Source organism: Heterodontus francisci, chromosome 4 (genome assembly GCF_036365525.1).
Source record: "Heterodontus francisci isolate sHetFra1 chromosome 4, sHetFra1.hap1, whole genome shotgun sequence".
NCBI lineage: Eukaryota > Metazoa > Chordata > Chondrichthyes > Heterodontiformes > Heterodontidae > Heterodontus > Heterodontus francisci.
The window spans coordinates 193,431,311-193,453,160 of record NC_090374.1 but is presented as its reverse complement, the minus strand read 5'-3'; the positions used below and the strand labels follow the sequence as shown (position 1 = coordinate 193,453,160).

Below are 21,850 nucleotides of genomic sequence, written 5' to 3'. Positions count from 1 at the left end.
CGAACCAAATGCTGGAAGGTGGGATTGGAATAGGTGGATCGTTTTTCAGCTGGCATAGACACAATGGGCCAACCGGCCTCTTTCTGTGCCTTAAACTTTCTATGATTCTATGTCAGAGTAAACTTGAGTGGCCAAATGGCCTCCCCTGTAACTCTAGCAGGTTACAGTTATCTATTGAGGAACTGTGCATTGGACGTTACAAACTAACCAGTAAAGAAAAAATAACAAAATGTGGACATAATATTGAATTTATAATTGAACAGTATTAATGGGTTCACATTTTACTTCCTCAGCAAGTTGGGAATGGTCTGGAAGAGTGAATGTCTCTGAACTCATCATTCAGTATTCCAGTGTAGATTCAGTTGGAGCTGAGCAGAGACGCACACAGATACTAAAGATGATTATGCAACAAATAGCAATAATAGCAGTAATGAGCTGTAATATTAATTTAAAAAGGCAAATAACGCCCTTCTCCTGGTGTGTCCCTGTTCAAATTTAGCATGTCATCTGCAGAATAAAAAATACAGTCCAGTCCAGTTCAGCCCAATTGATGTACAAATTATTACCATTATTATAGTGACAAATGCTATAATTATTCAACTGCAGTGTTCCACAAAGACTGGTTTAGAAGTTGTTGAGCTGATTTTATGTCACTGTTACCATTTGAAAACACTGTAAGCCTGGAGTTTTAGTACTTGAATTTATTTCCCTCCAGATATTCCTGACTAGATATCTGTAGCTAACTAATTGCCTTATAATATCTTTGTTCTTAATATTCATGACAGCAGCACTTTTATCAAGCATTAGGCCTGCTGTGGTTGCTCATTATCAACTTCATCAACAATTGCAGCTGTATCAGTCTTTTTTTGTCAGGAAGAGCTTGTTTGTTATTAAATGTCAATTTTATTATTAAAAAAATCACGACACATAACGGAAAGAAAATTGCCAAGTAAAGAGAAATAGCAACTGCACTGCATATGATCTGAGTGAATGATGACATGAATATAGAAGCACTGTTAGATTCATTGACATTACTGCATTACTTCAAATTGTCAAATCTGCAGCTCCATCTTCAAGACTGGTTTTCCTGTTAATTGGTATTGAAAAACATAAAATAAATGAACCACATGAGCTGCTCTGACCGTTATATCATCTGGGCAACAGTGCTTTTGGTCTATTTTGATTCCTTAGCGAATGTAATGAGGTGTGGCTCATTGATCAGGACCTTATTGTGTTTTCTTTTCCAATGGGGGTGAAACAGGATGGCCAGTCACGCACAGTGAGGCAGTTCCAATTTACTGACTGGCCAGAGCAAGGAGTGCCAAAGTCTGGAGAAGGATTTATTGATTTCATAGGCCAAGTACACAAGACAAAAGAGCAATTTGGTCAGGATGGACCCATCAGTGTTCACTGTAGGTGAGTAATCTCTTCAATGTATTGTACCTTTCTCAATGAAAATAGGGGAGGCAGTTAAAGTAAAAGGTGACCACAATTTATTCTGATTGTACAAAATGTGACCATGCTATGTAAAGTCAGCTCGGGGTGGTACAGCACAGAGAATATTAGAGAGCAGGCAAGCTGCTGCACCTCTGGATTTTGATTAAAAGCATAACAAAATCCTTCATAACCATGAGGTGGTACAGGTTCAAGACTTCACTGTCAGGTTATAAAGCAGGATCACAGAGGCTGTGTGAAATGGAAAATACCACTTAAATCAGCTGAGCCTTCACAACACAACCCAGTTTGAAACTTTTGATTCACTTTGGGGAAATCACTGTCGATGCTTTGAAATGTCCAGCTGCTTCCATTCTGGAAGAAATGTGCATTTAACCAACTAGGAATAAGGAAGTCAGAACCTAATTAACGGAGAGAGGCATTTGGTACAAAAGGTTTGTCATTCCATGACCAACAGTATTTTTAATCCTATTGGAATTTTAAAATGTACATTGAAAGGTTTTGAATTTATTTTTGTAATTGTGTATTATTTAGTTGAATTGCACCTCAGAGCCATGAAAATCTTGTTTCAATGTTTAAAGATATAGGAGTTGATTTTAACCCTTTCACACTGCATATACCATTTTCTCTCAACAGCACCTTAACACTATAAAGTCCAAGGTGTCAATACTAACTCCAGCACCCCTCTTCCACTTGTAAATGTTTTTTATCTGATTGGTGTTCCTTTTACACTTCTAGCTGCCAATCTTTATCTTCCTTCCCCCACAACCTTGTCTTTCTTTATCAATACTGTTACAGGTGGTAATTCACTGAACTTGCCTCTCTCATTCTTCCAACACTCTAAATATGCTGTGTTCTTCCATAGACCCTCATTGCATTTAAATCAAAACTTAACACAGTATCCTACTTTAAATCATTCTTGCCCAATACCTTAAAACTATGGCACCCTTAGTAAGTTTCAGTTTTTAAGAAGGAGACACTATCAGTTAACATCTATTTCTTTGTTTATCTTGTAATTTGTACCCTTGTCAACGCTGAAGATGTCCTGCACTATGGACCTTAGCTGTTCACCTTCATCTCAGTAAAACAAAAAAACGACAGTTTTTGAAAAAAAATACTTTGTTTCATGGGATGTCGGTGTCACTGGCAAGGCCAGCATTTGTTGCCTATCACTAATTGCCCTTGAGAAGTGGGTGGTGAATTGCTGCAGTCTATCTGGTGCAAATACACTCACAGTGCTGTTAGGGAGGGTGTTCCAGGATTTTGATCCAACAACTGTGCAGGAAGAGTGATATAGTTCCAAGTCAGGATAATGTGTGGCTTGGAGGGGAACTTGCAGATGGTGGTGTTCCCATGCGCTTGCTGTCCTTCTAGGTGGAAGGAGTCGTGGGTTTTGAAGATGCTGTCGAAGGAGGCGGGGTGAGTTGCTGCAGTGCATCTTGTAGATGATGCACACAGCTGCCATTGTGCATCGGTGGTGGAGGGAGAGAATGTTGAAGGTGGTGGATGGGGTGCCGATCAAGCAGGCTGCTTTGTCCTGGATGGTGGTGAGTTTCCTGAGTAATGTTGGAGCTGCACTCATCCAAGCAAGTGGAGAATGTTCTACCACACTCCTGACTTGTGCCTTGTAGATGGTGGAATGGCTTTGTGGGGGGTGGGGTCCGGAGGTGGGTTACTCGCTGGAGAATTCCCATCTCTGACCTGCTGTTGTAGCCACAGTATTTATGTGGTTACTCCAGTTCAGTTTCTAGTCAAGGCTAACCCCCAGGATGTTGATAATGGGAGATTCAGAGATGGTAATGCCATTGAATGTCAAGGGGAGATGGTTATATACTCTGTTATTGGAGATAGTCATTGCCTGGCACCTGTGTGGCACGGATGTCACTTGCCACTTATCAGCCCAAGCCTGAATGTTGTCCAGGTCTTGCTGGATACGGACATGGACTGCATCAGTATCTGAGAAGTTGTGAATAGTACTGAACATTGTACAATCATCAGCGAACATCCCCAAGCCGGACCTTATGATGGAGGGAAGGTCATTGATGAGAGCAACTGAAGATGGTTGGGCCTAGGACACCACCCTGAGGAACTCCGGCAGTGATGTCCTGGGGCTGAGATGATTGGTCGCCAACAACCATAACCATCTTCCTTTGTGCGAGGTCTATGACTCCAACCAGTGGAGAGTTTTTTCCCTGATTCCCATTGACTTAAATTTTGCTAGGGCTCCTTGAAGCCTCGGTGAAACTCTGCCTTGATATCAAGGGCAGTCACTCTCACCTCACCTCTTGAGTTCAGCTCTTTTTCCCATGTTTGGATCAAGGCTGTAATGTGGTCAGGAGCTGACTGGCCCTGATAGAACCCAAACTGAGCACCAGTGAACAGGTTGTTGCTGTGCGAGTGTCGCTTCGTAGCATTTTCCACGGCACCTTCCATCACTATGCTGATGATCGTGTGGAGACTGATAGGGCGGTAATTGGCTGGATTGTATTTATCCTGCTTTTTGTGGAGAGGGCATATCTGGGCAATTTTCCACTTTGTTGGGTCGTTGCCTGTGCTGTAGCAGTACTGGAGCAGCTTAGCTAGGGGCGTGTCTAGTTCTGCAGCACAAGTCTTCAGTCCCACAGCTGTGATGTTGTCAGGAGCCATAGCCTTTGTAGTGTCCAGTGCCTTCACCAGTTTCTTGAAGTGAATCGAATTGGCTGAAGACTGGCATCTGTGATGCTAGGGACCTTAGGAGGAGGCCGTGATGGATCATCCACTCGGCATTTCTGGCTGAAGATGGATGCAAATGCTTCACCCTTGTCTTTTGCACTGGTATGCTGGGCTCCCCCATCATTGAGGATGGGGATATTTGTGGAGCCTCCTCCTCCTGTTAGTTGTTTAATTGTCCACTACCATTCATGACTGGATGTGGCAGGACTGCAGAGCTTTGATCTGATCCATTTCACAGATGAAGAATTAAAAACATTGAAAGACCTATCTTCATACATGTTTTTCAAGCATGACCATTCTTTCATTATTGAGAAAGTTGGGTGAAGGACAAAAGCCTATAAGACAGGCTTTAACCAAAATTGAAAAGAACAAACAAGAATGGATAAGTAAAGGGATAATGCTGCCAAATTTTGGTTCTTTAGATTGAGAAGGAGGAAAAAGAAGAGGAACACAGTGTTTATTATTATAGAACTCAAAGCAAAATGTAGCCAACACAGACCACACAGATATGTCTACTTTTACTACATGGTTTCATTCCACAGCCGTCACAGTAATATTGAAGCCTTCAGTGTCTGTAAATGAATGGGCTCCCATTATTGTTGAAGTACATTGAATAGAACCATTCAGATTATAGAAATTAAAAGTGACTACTGCCAAATAAGTTTGTCATGTTTTTAATAGCTAAATACCCAACATATTTTACTGGCTCTTTCGGCACTCTAGTGTTTACAAAACCTTCACTGTCTGTTGTGTTAATAGGGTTTACAGTAGCATATTCAGAAATTGTGGCTGTAGTACTATATTTAATAATTGCCTAGTGTGTGGGAAGCCATTACCAACACAGTCTCTCAGCCACTTGATTGTCATTTAATTAATGTTCCTTTGCTCCCCACAGTGCTGGCGTTGGGAGGACTGGTGTTTTCATAACACTAAGTATTGTGTTGGAAAGAATGAGGTATGAGGGTGTTGTGGATATCTTTCAGACTGTCAAGATGCTAAGAACACAACGGCCAGCTATGGTGCAGACAGAGGTAAGGAAATAGTTTTTTAAAAATTAAATGCAGCTGTATTCTAATTAGTTTTCCATTAGTTCTCCATTTAAACAATTTCCACTTTAAGATGACAGATAAAACTTGACTTATCACAATCCTTTATGATGGATCATTTGAAGAAAAACACGGTCATTTATAAATGAGATGTGAAAGGCGTTGACAAAACTCCTTTTGTATTTTGTGAGATACGTGCTGGTAGTGCTGGCTTCCGATGCAGAGGTCTTGCATTGCCAGCTGCAGTCCAGACAAGAATTGCCAACATTTGATGAGGCAAGTGGCCAATAAACGTGGTGAAAGTGGCTGTTCCCAGCCACCAGCTTTAGTGAAATCTGGCTATTTTATGGGTTCCAGACGGCTTCACATATCCTGAGGTGTTGGAAGCCAGTGCCATTTCCCAGGTCTCACGCAATATTGATGCAGCTGCAGTGTCACAGAGTGGAGGGATGCCGGTTTGTAAGTCTCTGTATTGTTATCGTCAGTCTGCACGTGCTGTGAAGTGATTTGAATATTAGATGATGAACGATTTGTCCCTTGCATGTACCACCTGGTGCCCAACTCAAGGGCAGCAGTGGCACAGTCAGAGGTAAAGGACTCCCGTCTGCCCAGCTGCAAAATGGTTTGTGCAATACAGTAACTAGAGAGAGGCAGAAAAAAAAAATGTGGGCAGAAATCAGAGTGAATAATGTAAAGTATATTAAGCAAAAGAAAATGTGTACAGGACCAATTGCACAGCTGATCACTGCAGCTGAATGCTGGACGGAATGAGAAACCTGAAGTGGCCCAAATTATTCTGTCTTGGATTTATTCACAAATTCTCAAATACAACTAAATTGGGACCACTCCCAGGTTAGCAACACCATTGCTTTTAATAAAGGGTAGCAGATCCCATATCACAGCAACGTTAACCAAATACTCAGAGTGACAATAAACATGCACATTACCGTCTTCATCACCTACTACATGTTTCCATTATCCTGGTGGATGGTGTCAAGTGGCACACATCCCTGGTGAAAGCCGCATTTATGTATTTTGGGGTTGGGGAACTTCAGTGTCGTAATTTAGAAGAACAAAACCATTGTTAGCAGGAATGTGTTTCTGTATTTGTAACAGTCTGCGCAGAGCATTCATCTGCTCTTCACTGGTGGTCAGCTGGAGGAACTGTTATATGACGCACTTGGTAGTCGTGTGGAGAATTCCCATGGATTTCATCACATGATCTTCAAATGTCCTGCCTTTATACTCCTACCATTGGTTGCCCAACACATCCATCCTTAAGATAAAACTTGCTCTGCACACCAATTGAAAAGAGAACAGATTCTTTGGCCCCAAGATTAGTGGGGAGACCAAAATGGCCAAAGGCCAGGGACACTGATGTCCAATTGATTTTAATGACGTTATCATTTTTTCCTTCCATTTCCCACGTGGCAGACAGCCAAATCGACAGACTGCCGGTGGAAAAATCAACAGCTGGATGCCACAGCCGGGGATTCTTGAGAACGGTCCCCAGCTATCAGCAGAGGAGAGGTTCTGGTTTTGGGGGCAGGTGGGGTGGGGGGGTTTTCCAGGCAAGTAGGTTGCGATCGGGGATTGGAGGGACAGCCAACAAGGCTTGTGGAAGGAGTGGGGGATGAGTGGGGAAGGTTGGGGTTTGGAGAAAGAGAGAGACGATGATGAGTGTGAGGCGAGGTGGGAGTGGTGGTCAGTGAGCATGGCAGTGGTGGGGGCAACAGAGAGGCCAGGATCAGCAGAGGGGAAGCTGAAGGCTTCCTTGAGGCATCGGGTGTGGAGGGGGAAAATAATTCCTGCTCCTCCTGGCCCACAAGGAATGTTGGAAAAGCATTTAACCTTGTGGAGCCAGCAGTACCCACCTCTCTTCTTAGTGCAGGAATTCCCAAACCCGGGATAACCATGCAGCAACTATAAAATTTAAATTGGGCTGCTTGTTACCCTGTGGAAGCCCAATTTAAATATGTTAATGAAGTGCCCTGCTTCTGCGCACCAGTCGCTTATGTACCGGGTTGGGGCCACCTTCCTCATTCTTTTTCATTATAACACTCTCCCTGAACCTCTCCCGCCCATCGTGGGGGTGTGGGTTATATTTTGTTATCCGATTAGATGATTCTTGACAGCTAAGGAAACAGCCTTTCTTCCCACTTATAGTATTTTTTCACTAATACATTAAAGGGTTAAAAAGAAATTGGAAAAAGCCATGCATTTTTTTAATGCTGTAGTGCTTTAATTTTTATTCATTCATAGGATGTGGACATTGCAGGCTAGGCCAGCATTTATTGCCCATCATTAATTGCCCTTGAGAAGGTGGTGGTGAGCTGCCTTCTTGAACCTCTGCAGTCCATGTGGGGTAGGTATACCCACAGTGCTGTTAGGAAGGGAGTTCTGGGATTTTGACCCAGCGACAGTGAATGAACAACGATATAGTTCCAAGTCAGGATGGTGTGTGACTTGGAGGGGAACTTGCAGGTGGTGGTGTTCCCATGAATCTGCTGCCCTGGTCCTTCTAGGTGGTAAAGATCGCGGGTTTGGAAGGTGCTGTCTAATGAGCCTTGGTGTGTTGCTGCAGTGCATCTTGTAGATGGTACACACTGCTGCCACTGTGCGTTGGTGGTGGAGGGAGTAAATGTTTGTGGATGGGGTGCCAAACAAGTGGGCTGCTTTGTCCTGAATGGTGTTGAGCTTCTTGAGTGTTGTTGGAGCTGCACCCATCCAGGCAAGTAGAGAGTATTCCATCACACTCCTGACTTGTGCCTTGTGGATGGTGGACAGGATTTGTGGAGTCAGTAGGTGAGTTATTCTCTGCAGGATTCCGAGCCTCTGACCTGCTCTTGTAGCCACGGTATTTACATGGCTACTCCAGTTCAGTTTCTGGTCAATGGTGACCCCCAGGATATTGATAGTGGGGGATTCAACGATTGTAATGCCATTGAATGTCAAGGGGAGATGGTTAGATTCTCTCTTGTTGGAGATAGTCATTGCCTGGCACTCGTATGGCGTGAATGTTACTTGCCACTTATCAGCCCAAGCCTGGATATTGTCCAAGTCTTGCTGCATTTCTACATGGACTGCTTCACTATCTGAAGAGTCACAAATGGTGCTGAACATTGTGCAATCATCAGCAAACATCCCCACTTCTGACCTTATGACTGAAGGAAGGTCATTGATGAAGCAGCTGAAGGTGGTTGGGCCTAGGACACTACCCTAGGGAATTCCTGCAGTTATGTCCTGGGTCTGAGATGATTGACCTCCAACAACCACAACCATCTTCCTTTGTGCTAGGTATGACTCCAACTAGCGAAGAGTTTTCCCTCGATCACTGTTGACTCCAGTTTTCTGGGGCTCCTTTATGATATACTGGGTCAAATGCTGTCTTGATGTCAAGGGCAGTCACTCTCACTTCTCCTCTGGAGTTCAGCTCTTTTGTCCATGGTTGGCCCTGGCTGAACCCAAACTGAGCATCAGTGAGCAGGTTATTGCTGAGCAATTGCTGACACCTTCCATCACTTTGCTGATGATCGAGAGTAGACTGGATTTGTCCTTCTTCTTGTGTACAGGACATACCTGGGCAATTTTCCACATTGCCGGATAGATGCCAGTGTTGTTGCTGTACTGGAACAGCTTGGCACGGGGCGCGGCAAGTTCTGGAGCGCAAGTCTTCAGTAATATTGCCGGAATATTGTCATGGCCCACGGCCTTTGTAGTATCCAGTGCCTTCATCCGTTTCTTGATATCATGTGAAGTGAATCAGATTGGCTGAAGACTGACATCTGTGATGCTGGGGACCTCAGGAGGAGGCTGAGATGGATCATCAACTTAGCACTTCTGGCTGAAGATGAAGGCAAATGCTTCAGCCTTGTCTTTTGGATGCTTGCAACAGTGTCTTGGAGATTACTGTTTCATTCCTGGAGTCGCCGAGACAGTCCTGGAGGGTTAACGACCCTAAATTGAAACTGATGGCTGGATTTTATGGGCCCCCCTGAGGCGAGGTCAGAGGTTGGGGCACCCATTGAATTGTGACAGGTGGCAGGGGATGGAGGGCCCATCGCCGCCATGACACCAAGCAGTCTTGCTGGGGGCTGGATATGCAGATGATAGCCTTTCCACCCAGAGGCCAATTGAAACCCATATGTGGCCTATTAATGGCCACTTACGGGCCTCTTGCCGCCGCCACTGGGACCTAACCAGCAGCGCTGGGGTGGGGGTGTGGGGGGTGTGCCTCCGCCACCTGGGGAGGGCACATTGTAAAATTAGGCGCAATCCCTGCGGGCTTGACAGAGGGCCTCCTCTGTGGGCAATCTGTGGCCCAAGGAGGACATCTCCCCTGCAAAATCTCCACCTCCATGGACCGCCTGGCCCTGGTGACCCCTGCCTCACTTACCTGAGGTCTGGGGTTCCAGCACTGGGCCTGGGTCTGAGGCCTCTGCAATACCGGCAGTGGCCACTGTTCCCAATGGCGCTGCTGATTCTGCTGAGCTGCCAGCCCTGTGATTGCCTGAAACTTCGCCTCCGGAACAACGGAGAATCGCACCCAGGGCATGCAAAAAGGCCGAGGCCAGGCTTCCCCACCTTTCGGCCTGGCGACAGGACCCCAGCCATATGTACAAGAACCCGGCCTGTGTCTCTGTCCTCGATCATGTCGCTATTGTACTGAACTGGATTTTCCTTATTGTGTTGATTGTTCTATTTTCCAAATGGCGAAAGGTGATTTTGATTCAATGAATTCAGGGCAGAAATTGAAAATAATATAGTTTGATAAAATAAGTAATCCACAAACAAAGCATTTATTCTCATTTTGCCATGACGACTACTGTCACTTGTAATATGGGGCCTGCTTCACTAAAATGTGACTAAACGCCCCAACATTGTGCAAGATATCCAATTATGTACCTGGACAACATCTATACATCTCTCAATTTGCCTTTACGTTCAGGATTAAAATTTGCTGCTTGTTACAAGGTGAGTGTTGTCTGGAGCACTGTCCAAGTTAAGTGTGGGAAAAAAAAATGTTGTTTTACTTGTGATCATTTCAGGGTCTTTCACTGACAGAAAATAGATGTATTTACCATTATCTCTCAGTGTGTGAATAACTAGGCCACCATAACCTCACAGTGTTTCCAATGTGGCAGTTCAGAATAAAATTGAAAAAGAAAACACAATTTTCTAGGAGAACACAAACCTTTCCTTTCCGCATCTTTCTTCACCCACTGTTTTCCCTACTTCCCTCAGATTGGATGAGTGACCTTCATACCAGTCCTCCACCTGATTTAATCCTTCCCCCATGTCTGGCCTCAACGAAGTACCCCCTCATCCAGTGACATAGCTAAGACTAGAAGCTCAGCATCTGGGGTAGGGTGTTACCTGGGTATGAACCCGTACATGGTACCATATGTTGGTGTTACTATGCACACAGTACAATAAATTTAATGCAATATGTAGCGAATTATTAAGTTCTGATGCTGCACCATAGGGTGTACTGAACATTGTACACTACACACATTTGGGGGCCGGAGGCTGATGTCACCCCATAATGCAAAATTGCCTAATTTAATTATTGTGGTAGTGTGGGAGCACACTGATGTTTGGCATCAGAACTCTCTGGGGGATTATGGCCATCCTTGCAGGCATGCTTCAGCTGAGAATGAAAATTGTTGCAGGCAGAAGGGTGTTGATGCAGGTTCACCTGTGGTCCAGGATAGGAAGAAATGGTATGTCCTGCATAAGTTTGGTGGGATAAGTTTATGATGATGTGGCCGAATCTTAATATGTTACCTTAAAAGCTTTGTTATTGTCTTTGCTGTAAACTTGTCACTGATCACAGAGGGAAACTGTAGAGCGCTGTGCTATATGTTCATCGTTATAAGTACACAGGCATGCTTATGTTCTTGACATTGTCTAATCGAGCCATAGCAGACTGCTGACCATGTGACCCATTAAATACAGAAAGTAACCAGTAACAAGCACCAAGGCCTATGCCAGTACATGATCACTTAACTCAAATAAAGTAGTTTCTGACCTGAAGCTTGGGTGATAGAGATCCATATTCTTTCACAATCTTTTCAACATATGTCTCTTTTGTTCCTGTATGCGGGAGGAGGCTGCATTCAACTTGAGGAAGCCCATGCAGTCAGGATTTTTTTTTTATTTATTGCTAGGATATGAGCATTACTGGCAAGGCCAGCAATGATTACCCATCCCTAATTGCCCTTGAGAAGGTGGTGGTCAGCTGCCTTCTTGAACCGCTGCAGTCCACGTGGGGTAGGTGCACCCACAGTGCTGTTAGGAAGGGAGTTCCAGATTTTTGACCCAGCGACAGTGAAGGAACGGCGATATAGTTCCAAGTCAGGATGGCGTGTGGCTTGGAGGGGAACTTGCAGATGGTGGTGTTCCATTGAGCTTACTGCCCGAGTCCTTCTAAGTGGTAGTGGTCACGAGTTTGGAAGGTGCTGTCGAAGGAGGCATGGTGCGTTGCTGCAGTGCATCTTGGGAGTCAGAAGGTGAGTCACTTGCTGTAGAATTCCCAGCCTCTGTCCTGCGCTTGTAACAACAGCATTTATGTGGCTGGTCCAGTTAAGTTTCTACTCAATGGTAGCCCCCAGGAAGCTGATGGTGGGGGTATCAGCAATGTTAACATTGAATGTCAACAGGAGATGTTTAAATTCTCAGTGGCTAAGATAAAGTCGTCTCCATTAGTGGAAAATCGATCAGTGGCAATTTTGGACCAAGTGACTGACGGAATCTCGTGAGGGTGCAGAGGTTCTTTATGCTGTTATGGCTAGTGGCTCTGGCATGCTCATGCATCCTCACTAACTTTTCGATGTCACTGCTAATCCCTGGGCAATTAACAGTGTCTCGTGCCAGTCGTCTCGCTCGCTCTGTGTCCTTATGGCCGTAGTGAAGTTGTGACAAGATGTCCTGTCGGAGAGCTTTCGGCACAATCACTTGTTTTCCTTTGAAGGTGATACCTCTCAAGATATCAGTTCATCTCCACAAGGCCAAAAGCATCTGCGGGTTTTTGGCACCTCTTTTATCGTATCAGGCCATCCTTCAATGATGACTCTCCACAGGCCTTCAGTTGTGGGTCATTGGTGGTTCTGATTGTAGTTGGTCACATTTGTGCTGACCAAAATGCAATAAATTGATTTTGAGCACATCTTCCACCTCGATGTCCATGCTGTCTACTTGTAGATCCAGTGGGACTTCTTCGTTCTTGTTCAGATTTGGCAACTTGCTCAGCGTATCCAAAGTGACATTTTGGTACCCAGTTTGTAGCAGATGAAGTCGTACCCCTGTACTTTCACGAAGAGTCGCTGTAGTCGAGGTGGTGCGCTTGTTAATGGTTTGTGCCGGTGGTTTCTGGTCAGTTTTCACAGTGAACTGCCTACTGAACAGGTAGGTATGGAATTTTGTGATCCCAAACACCAGAGCAAGTGTTTCATGCTCTATGTTTGAGTAATTGGATTGTGCTCAGGATAAATGATTGGATCCGAAATGCAATTGGTTTGCCATCCTGCAGGATACACACTCCTAGCCCTTTCTGTGAGGTGTTGACTTCCAGGATTGTCTTCTTCCTTGGATCATAGTACTGCAGGGTACAGATTTCTGCTGACAATGCTTGTTTAAGAGACTCAAACATATGCTGATGGTCCTCCTGTCATACATATGGTACATCTTTATTTAACAGCTCTCTCAGTGATGATGCTTTGTCAGAAAAATTTGGAACGTATGGTGCCAAGAAGTTGAAAAATTGAAGGTGGTGACTTCTTGAGGTTCCTTAGCTATGTATACCGACCAATCCATATTGAGCATCCAACTTGGAGAAGAATTTGGCTCCTGTGAACTTGGGATTCAATTCCTCTAATGTCAGAATCTTGTGGGTGCATCTCTTTAGGGAGAGGATAAGACTGCTCAGATCTAGACATACCCTGATTGCTCCATCCTTCTTCAGTACACCGTAATTGAGCTGCAACAGTCTATGTGATGATGCACACGATGGATGTGATGCCATTGCGTTCTATGTTCTCTAACTCACACTTAAGCTTTTCTTGTACGTGCATGTTGCACTTTCTGGGAGGGTTGATTGACAGAATTGCATCCTCTCTGAGGTGCAGTACGGCATCGCCTTTGAAATCTCCTCTGGTGTCGAACCTGTCCGGGTACATTTGTTGTAGGTCGTGGACTGACACAATGCGGGTACACCTGGTCTCTTCTGCTGTAGTGGGTACCTTGGTGACCTCGTGGATGGTCACAATGTTGAGGTCCTTACACACTGGTAGTCCTGCCACTGCTGGTCCACTCTTGTACACCAGGTGGAATATTTGTGGTTTCCATACGGACTTGCCATAGCTGCACTGCATTGTCAGTGTGCCATTGCAAGGGATGGGTAACCCGTTGTATGCAGATAACTTTGCAGTTGTCGGTTGTATCATTGATTTCCAATGACTCCGGTACATATCTTTCAGGATTCGGACTGGTAGGATATTTGCACTCGCTCCGGTGTCAATCTTAATCCTGAGTGTCTGTTTGCCAATTTTCTTTGGGAACATGATGTTAATAGTAGCAAAAGCTTCCAGTTGTTTGACTTCATCAACACAATGTGTCAGGTTCACAATGTGAAACACCTGCTCGTCTTCTGGCTGGGAATTGCTCCACTCTGATTCTTGTCTCAGGTGCTTCAACATTAAATTGACTGACTTGCTTTGATCTCTCATGAAGCAGGGAAAGGTTTGAAGGCATTCTTGCAGCTGCTGCTTTCTCCAGGCCGCACTGCAATAAGTTGAAACCCTCTTAAATTTTGGTGTACACCACCGCTATTGCTACCACCTGCCACGCATACTGGGAGAGGCCATGCCGAACATCCATATGGATACAAAAGCAAAATACTGCAGATGCTGGAAATTTGAAATAAAAACAGAAAATGTGGAAATACTCGGTAGGTATGGCACATCTGTGGAGAGAGAAACCGTTAACAGGCTGCACTTTAAAAGCCTGACGCCGAAATAGGCGGCGGGCGGATAAATTTGCGGCCCGCATGCACAAGGCCCACGTCGCGGAGCCGCTATGGCTCATTACCATGGCCGGGGCAGCCGGCTTAGAGCCCTATTTAAAGACACTGTTAATGTTAGGTTTATAGAAATGAATGAAAAAATATGTCCATGCTCTCTCCCAACCCCCCAAAGGAATGCCACATAATTCCTGCCCGTCCCCCGCCCCTCCCCCCAGAATACCTACCGATAATATTTGACCTTCCCTCCCCCCCCAAAGTTTGGAACCTTTGTCCTTTACCCCTTCCCAACATCCCGCCAACCAATCCCAAGCATTTTAACACCTTCCTCCCCCTTCCGCAATAATTAATTCAGGTAGGTAAATTAATTTAAATACAAAAATCATGGTCCCATTGCCCAGCACCGGGGTGGCTGCCATGAGGCCTCACTGCCGCTGCCAAGATTGGTACGGGGCTTGCCGGTGTCGGGGTCATTGGCAGACCTACTCCATTGCTATCTTCGTTCCCCCCCCACCACCACTGTTCCCAGCGCGGAGAGCCTTTAAAATCCAGCCTAACATTTCAGGTTATTTGATACAGTGCTACATAACAGGCTTGTCAGCAAAGTTAGAGTCCAGGGAATAAAGGGGATAGTACTGGCATGAGTATGAAATTGGCTGAGTGACAGGAAGCAGAGAGCAGTTGTGAACGGTAATTTTTTGGGTTGGAGTAAGGTATATAGTGATGTTCCCCAGGGGTCGGTGTTGGGACCCCTGCTTTTCTTGTTGTATATTAATGACCTAGACTTGGGAGTACAGGGCACAATTTCAAAATTTGCAGATGACCCAAAACTTGGAAGTATTATGAACTATGAGGAGGATAGTGATAAACTTCAAGAGGACATAGACAGGTTGGTGGAATGGGCGGACAAGTGGCAGATGAAATTTAATGTTGAAAATTGTGAAGTGATTCATTTTGGTAGGAAGAATGTGCAGAGACAATATAATTTAAAAGGTACAATTCAAAAGTGGGTGCAGGAGCAGAGGGACCTGGGGGTTTATGTGCACAAATCATTGAAGGTGGCAGGGTAAGTTGAGAAAGCAAATGGAATCCTGGGCTTTATAAATGGAGGCATAGAGTACAAGATCAAGGAAGTTATGATAAACCTGTGTAAAACACTGGTTCGGCCTCAACTGGAATGTTGTGTCCAATTCTGGGCACCAAACATTAGGAAGGATGTGAAGGCATTAGAGAGGATGCAGAGATGAGGAACTTCAGTTAGCTGGAAAAGTTAAGTTTTTCATCTTGGAGAAGAGAAGATTAAGAGGAGATTTGATAGAGGTGTTCAAAATCATGAAGGGCCTGGACAGAGTAGACAGGGAAAACTGTTCCCATTGGTGGAAAGATCCAGAACCTGAGGCCTTCAGAAGAGAACTGGTCAATTAACTGAAGAGAAAAAAAATTGCAGGGCTACTGGTAAAAGGCAGGGGAGTGGGACTAGGTGATTTCTTTTGCAGAGAACCAGCAAAGACACGATGAGCTAAATGGCCGTCTTCTGTGCTGTAACCATTCTATGCTGCGATAGGTCAATGACCTTTCATCAGAACTGGGAAAAGTTAGAAATGTAATAGGTTTTAAGCAAGTGAAAGGTGGGAAGGTTGGAGAAAGAACAAAAGGGAATGTCTGATAGGATGGAGCGATTAAATGACTGAAGTGTTGGTGGTGAAAGGCCAAAGGGAGTGGCAGTGGAACCGGTAAAGATGTGTAAAAGATGTGTGTCGAGGAGGTGTGAATGGCAGAATGATGAATAACTGCCATCTGAAAGCAAAGGAAGAAAAACAGGACTGTAAAAGCAAAACCTGCAAAGAAAAGGCAGTGGAAGTGAGTTTTGGTAGATATCTGATCAAATATGAGAAGGGAAATAGAAAGCTGTGAATAATCTTTGCAGTATCTGATCATCTCTCAATTCTTCGTTTGTAGTGTACCCCCTCAAATAAATGTCTCTGCGTTGCTGAGTGCAAGTGAGTGAGTGAATGCTCGAGTGAATGAGTGGTGGTCAGTGTTGCCAGAGGTAGAGGAGATTTACTCGTCAGAAATGTTCTCTGTTTATCCTCACTTGCAGCTTCTGCAGGAAAAAAAAAATTACTGCTAATAATGGTCTGTTTGAGAAGCATTCTATCATAATCAGCTACTTTTCTGGATCTCATGAGAAACATGTTAGCTGGTGAGGTGGTTCAAGGGTACATAGAAACATTTAAAAAAAGGTGCACATTCTTACTGAAGGCACAGAGACTCCTACATCTCACGCGCAGCAGCCAGACCAGAGTTGAAGCCAATTATTGCCATTGCTTCCCCATCATGGGCTGTTAAATGCTAGATATTGGCATGTAGCCTGGCATTCACTGGCACCATGTGCTGTGCCCTCGAGGAGGAATACATTTTATTAATTGACTGCTGCAGTCTCCAGGATCTGTGGAATGGCTGGCAGTCATGTAAGGTGTAAGGAAACAGGGACCAAGGATGAGGACATCAGTGTGCCAGCATGAATTACAGGATGTGGAGTGATTGACGTGAGTCCTGGCATGACTTTGGTTCTGAGTCAAGAAACATGGTGCCACGTGATAAAGGGAAATGTTTGACTTAGTGCTCAGGGTGTACACATGTACTTCTCTGTGATTTAGTTCATCTACTCTGTTATTCACCTGCTAACCTAATGAAGTTATCAAACCTCTTCTAATGCTGCAAGGAAGTCCTTGCGATTTAGGATGTCCCGGTCAAATTTAAGCCAGCAGCACTTCCACCTTAGCCTCAGAAGAGTTTGGTGCCTGCTTTGTCCCTTCTGTTACACACATTTACTTTGCTCCCGCTTTGAGGAACCTGCTCATCCCTTTAACTGCATGCAACCTTTACTCTGCTTGAGGATGCTGAAGATGTGTTCCATTATGACCCTTATGAAAAGGTGGTCCACATTGTACCTGCGTTTGGCTGATGCATTGATGGCATGAATCATGATGACAGGCATTTTCTTGGTCATCTAAAAGCCATGTCTAAAGTTTTCTCAGCCCTTTAGATAATGTTGGCAATGTTGATTGCCGGAGGATGATGGAATCAGCCTTGCCATGTATAAATCTGTTCCTGTGGGTGTGAGCCATGTGAATTCACGGAGTGGTCAGGAATAGGGTCGCATTCGGCATAGGGGGATGTTCCATGTGTGTGCATTTAATGATGCCTTGTGCTTTTGCGAATCTGGCTACGTGGTGTATGTGGGGCTCTTTCCAGATGAAAATTGCTGAAATTCCTGGGCGCGGCAAATAATCTGTCAGTGACCTGCTTGATACCAGTGTGTGCTGAAGGTTGGGAAATGTGATCATCACCTCCCACACTTATCTAGAAGGACTGTGCTGCATAAAAGTTCAACAGCGCTGCATCCCTGACAGTGCCTGCCAGAACCATCCCTGTGCTGAAACTGGTCTGCAAGTGTGGCTGTAGGAATCTGCATTCTTCTGTTCTGATCTCCTGCAGAAATGTAATTCTATGAAGGCAAGTTTCTTTCTGCAGCTTCAGATAGAGGGGCAAGGTCCTCTATATGATTGGCATTGTTTGAATGGAGCATCTGAGGTACATTTGCACTTGTCTGGCACACCGCCTCTGATCCTCTTCCTCCTCTACAACCTGCAAATATGAAGGTGCGTCCACAGGGATATCCATAGCTGCTGCAAATGACAAGCAGTTACAAAAAGAGATGTTGTTCCAGCTTAAAAAAAAAAATTGGGGAGGCTCAACAAAAATCTTTTACTTTCCCTTGTTCAAATCGACTTAAATGGTGGATAATTCTGGGCTGTATGAAGGTCATTGGAGCAGTCCTTGTGAATTGGAATGCAGTTTTTTTTTTCTTTGGAGTTTAGTACGAGAGAAAGACAGTTGTTGAACTGAAATGTTTTTGTATTAAGAATAGAGAATCTGTTGAATTTAATATCCTGAATAATAATCCCTGGTTTCCATCTGTGATCACAATGACAGTTCCACAGACTGAGCTGCCAGAATTTGTCATTTTTCTTTCAGAGAAAGAAGCTGAAGCTATTTTTAATCGGCCCTTGGCAACGAACAGTGTGGTTTTGTGTTTACATGAAACATAGTTTGTCCTTTTCCATTCTTCACTGACAAAACATTGTCACTACACACATCAGCACCTTAGGAATATGCCTGGCAGTTGAAAAGAAAGGGGTACAAACTCAAGAGACGCTTAAAGGGATCAAATAAGTTTAGGCAAAAACAGAACACCTTTTCTGTTCTATGCATGTCTGACCAGTTGAATGGGAGCTCACTTTGGAGTATTGTCTTTTTCCATGTAGGTTGCCAATAATCATGCAGCAGTTGTGAGAGTACAGATGTTGTGGTCCAGTTTTATTCTCCCATCCCTAAACTAACTGAATTAAAGGGCTGAGTTTAGTGAGCCCGCCGCCAACCCAGAAGTGCTCGTCACGTGGGCAGCTGGCCCACCACGATACGTGGCAGGCAGCCACTTTGCACAAAGGAGTCGCAGGGCCCGTCCAGTCACGCGGAGGGGGCGGGATGCAAGGTGCTGAATAAGGTGTCAGATGACTCTGGAGCAGGTGCTGGCACCATATTTAAAGGCCTGCCAGCCCTGCTTGCATTGCTTCCTCGCACTCAGTTGCTGCGAGCTCGTCAAAACTGAGCCCTGTGTTGCAGTGTTTCTGGATCAGGGTCGGTCTGGTAGTGCACGTAGTCACCAGCCCTCTTGAACAGGGCATTTTTGCAGCAGTGAGCTGCTGCCTGGGAGACCCCACACATGTCCCCAGTGGATCCCTGGAATGATCCAGATGTGTAAAAGTTTGGTGCCACGGGCAAAGGGTTACTCCAAAATCCCATAGGTTGCAACTCATCCTGCAGCAGGGCACATAAGTCAGTGACGGACTGCCTGGAAAGCCAATCTTCACTGACGCTCATCATTTGGAGGTAACTGATTTGAGTCCGGTACACTCTCTGGTATACGTGGACCCTTCTTGGCATGGTCGGCTGCAGTCCCTCTCCTCGTGGAGCTTCATGGACAGGCGCAGCAGCCTCTTGGCCTCCCTCCATCGGAGGCGCTGTATCACGCCACTGGGTCCAAAAAGACTTTGTGTATGAGACCCATGCCAGGTGACCAGTGGGCCTACAGTGCACTGTAAATACTGAGACGACCATGCTTTTGCTTTCTGCAGACTCCCTGATGGCCCTCAGTACCCATCCTTGCTGATAACCGACCCTCTCATCCAGCAGTGTGGATAACCAAACATCTCACCCAACAGTTTGGTCACTCAATATAGCCATCCAAGCCCAAGCCTCCCCCTTTGCTGAGCACCTGATGCCCTGACCCTGCACCCCCCTTGCACAGTGCACAGCACTGCAGACTGACAATGGCCTCTGCACCCCTCTCTTCCCCTTTGCAGTGCTGGTCATGGCTGTCTACCCATTCTGACACTGAAGCCTCACCTCGGTGCTGCCAGCTTTTAACGGTTGGGAATCCGAAGGCACATGAGGGCTGCCTGCCGTCCAGTTAATCCCAAGTCCCCCCTTTGAATCGCGATGAATTAGATGCAAATGTATTAAAAGTAAGTGTTTAGTATTTTAAATTACATTCCCATCACGTCAGGGCGGCAATGCTACCTTGGTGCTTTCCCACCACTGACTACATCTGGAATTGACATCACGCTGCCGGATTTCCGGGTGGATACTTCCAACGTGATTCTCCGGCCCCTCATGCTCCCCATTTCTGCTCCAAACAGCCGTACTAAATTCGGCCCAGAGTGTGCCAATTCCCCCAGGGTCCTTTCATTAGAAGGGAAGGATGATCTCCATGAGCTAGGAAATCTCCCTGCATTACTGAAGGGAGCACTCTTTCCAGACTGTGTATAAAACATGGGGATGATATCTGCAAGGAATATGCAGGACCAGAAAAAGCAGCTGTTATCTATCTGACCAGCCTAATAGACACTAACCTAATTTTAAATATTTCACATTCAGAGCTCTATAAAGACAATGAAACTAATATATCGAAGCATATGTGATTTTGCTCCATAAAAGACAGAAATAATAAAGTTGGATTTGTCCAGTGGTCATTGACCTAGACACTGGGCCTTTTATTCCAATTAACTTCAAATTCATTGGAAGCCTGTAGATCACACATTTAGGAGGGTAGATCTGATAGCTTCACGTCTCCCAATTGCCCCCTTTACATCGCAACACTGTTCTCAGGAGTATCATAATGTAGGCAAGGTGCTGTCATGTTGCCGAGGTGTGGAACAACACCTCAAAATGTGGTGTCCAACTGCTTCTCTAATATAAAATGAGCTTGATAAATGCTCCTAGTCAAGTGCCCAGTCAATATTTGAAGACCATTTTATTCTTAATGAGGATAAGACGAAAACATTTGAATGCGGCAGAATTTGGATAAACATACAAGACTGGAATTATGCCATCTAAACTCTTAATGTGCTCATCTGAAAATTACCTTGGCTTTTTTAAAGGAGGCATTAGCCTGTTACCTTTAATACCTCTAAAATAGTAGAGAGGAATTTCATCTAAATGCTTGGTGTGTTCCGATGTGTATTCTAGTCAAAATACAAATTAAGAATTCCAATCTATCATTACCATTTTGTTGAAATACTCATTAAAACAGGAAGAGTTCAGTTGTGTTCCACAGACAGCTGCAGCATTTAAGCTTAACAGAGCAATGCTAAACCCAAAAGTTCAGCGTGTTTTAAGATGCCCTTTATAATTACTCAACAGTGATGATAAATTATATGAGAAAGGGACATAGAGTTGGCTTTAGTCTAATGTCAAAGGCTAACGTTTGCAGAATTGCTTAGTCTCAGAGGGAGACCTTCTTCGATAAAACATGGATTACATGACATTCTTGTGATGCTATTAGTCTAGAGCAGTCCATCGGTCCACAGAACTGCACTTGCTGAACTGTAGTGCACTCACTTGTATTACACATGAAGCTCAGCGGCATCATTTACTGTATTCAAAGCTCTTGTATTGGAAATTCATTTCCTCTTCTCTCTCTGCAGGATCAGTATCAATTCTGCTATCGAGCTGCACTGGAGTACCTTGGAAGCTTTGATCACTATGCAACGTAAAACCTGATCCACCTTGGATGTACAGTAGGCCATTTAAGATCCAGAAAGCCTCTTCTGAGCCATACAATGTGCTTGAGAAGTACTACTTACTCCTAGCGAAAGATAAATTAGTGGGGGGGGGGGGGGGGGGGGGCGGGAGGGGAAATTTAAAACAAAACTATTCCAGGTGGACCAAGAATTGGCAGTTTAATAACCTAACTTGAAAAGAAGAGGAGAATCCTTTCAGACGTGCCATCGAAAGGATTTTTCAGCTAACTCAAGGATTCGACTTTGATGATGGAAGTGGGGAAAAACCTGTTATGGAAGACAGTGATTGTGTAAAGGTTGAACTGAGAACTGTGAAAAATGGATTGCAAAAATGAATCTTGAGAGTACTGTACCTGCAAGGGAAAGAAGATGTTATGAAAAGGCCAGTTCCTGACTCAAGAAACTAGTTGGACACGTTTGCTTCAACATCACCCCTTTCCACCATTTGCTCATACTAATTATTAAGAGGG

The 21,850-nt window shown here is 44.7% G+C and overlaps 1 protein-coding gene across 8 annotated transcripts in view; it reads left to right on the top strand.

Annotated features, from left to right (window-relative positions):
- LOC137369468 (receptor-type tyrosine-protein phosphatase delta) overlaps positions 1–21,484 on the top strand; it is a 618,622-nt gene extending 597,138 nt beyond the window's left edge. For all 8 annotated transcript variants that reach the window (XM_068030719.1, XM_068030716.1, XM_068030717.1 and 5 more), the window contains 3 exons: positions 1,262–1,416; positions 5,063–5,198; positions 21,285–21,484. In XM_068030719.1, the coding sequence (XP_067886820.1) occupies positions 1,262–1,416; positions 5,063–5,198; positions 21,285–21,353 (360 nt within the window). In that variant the 3' untranslated portion in view covers positions 21,354–21,484. The remainder of the gene's footprint in view (positions 1–1,261; positions 1,417–5,062; positions 5,199–21,284) is intronic.
- Positions 21,485–21,850: the final 366 nt, after the last annotated feature.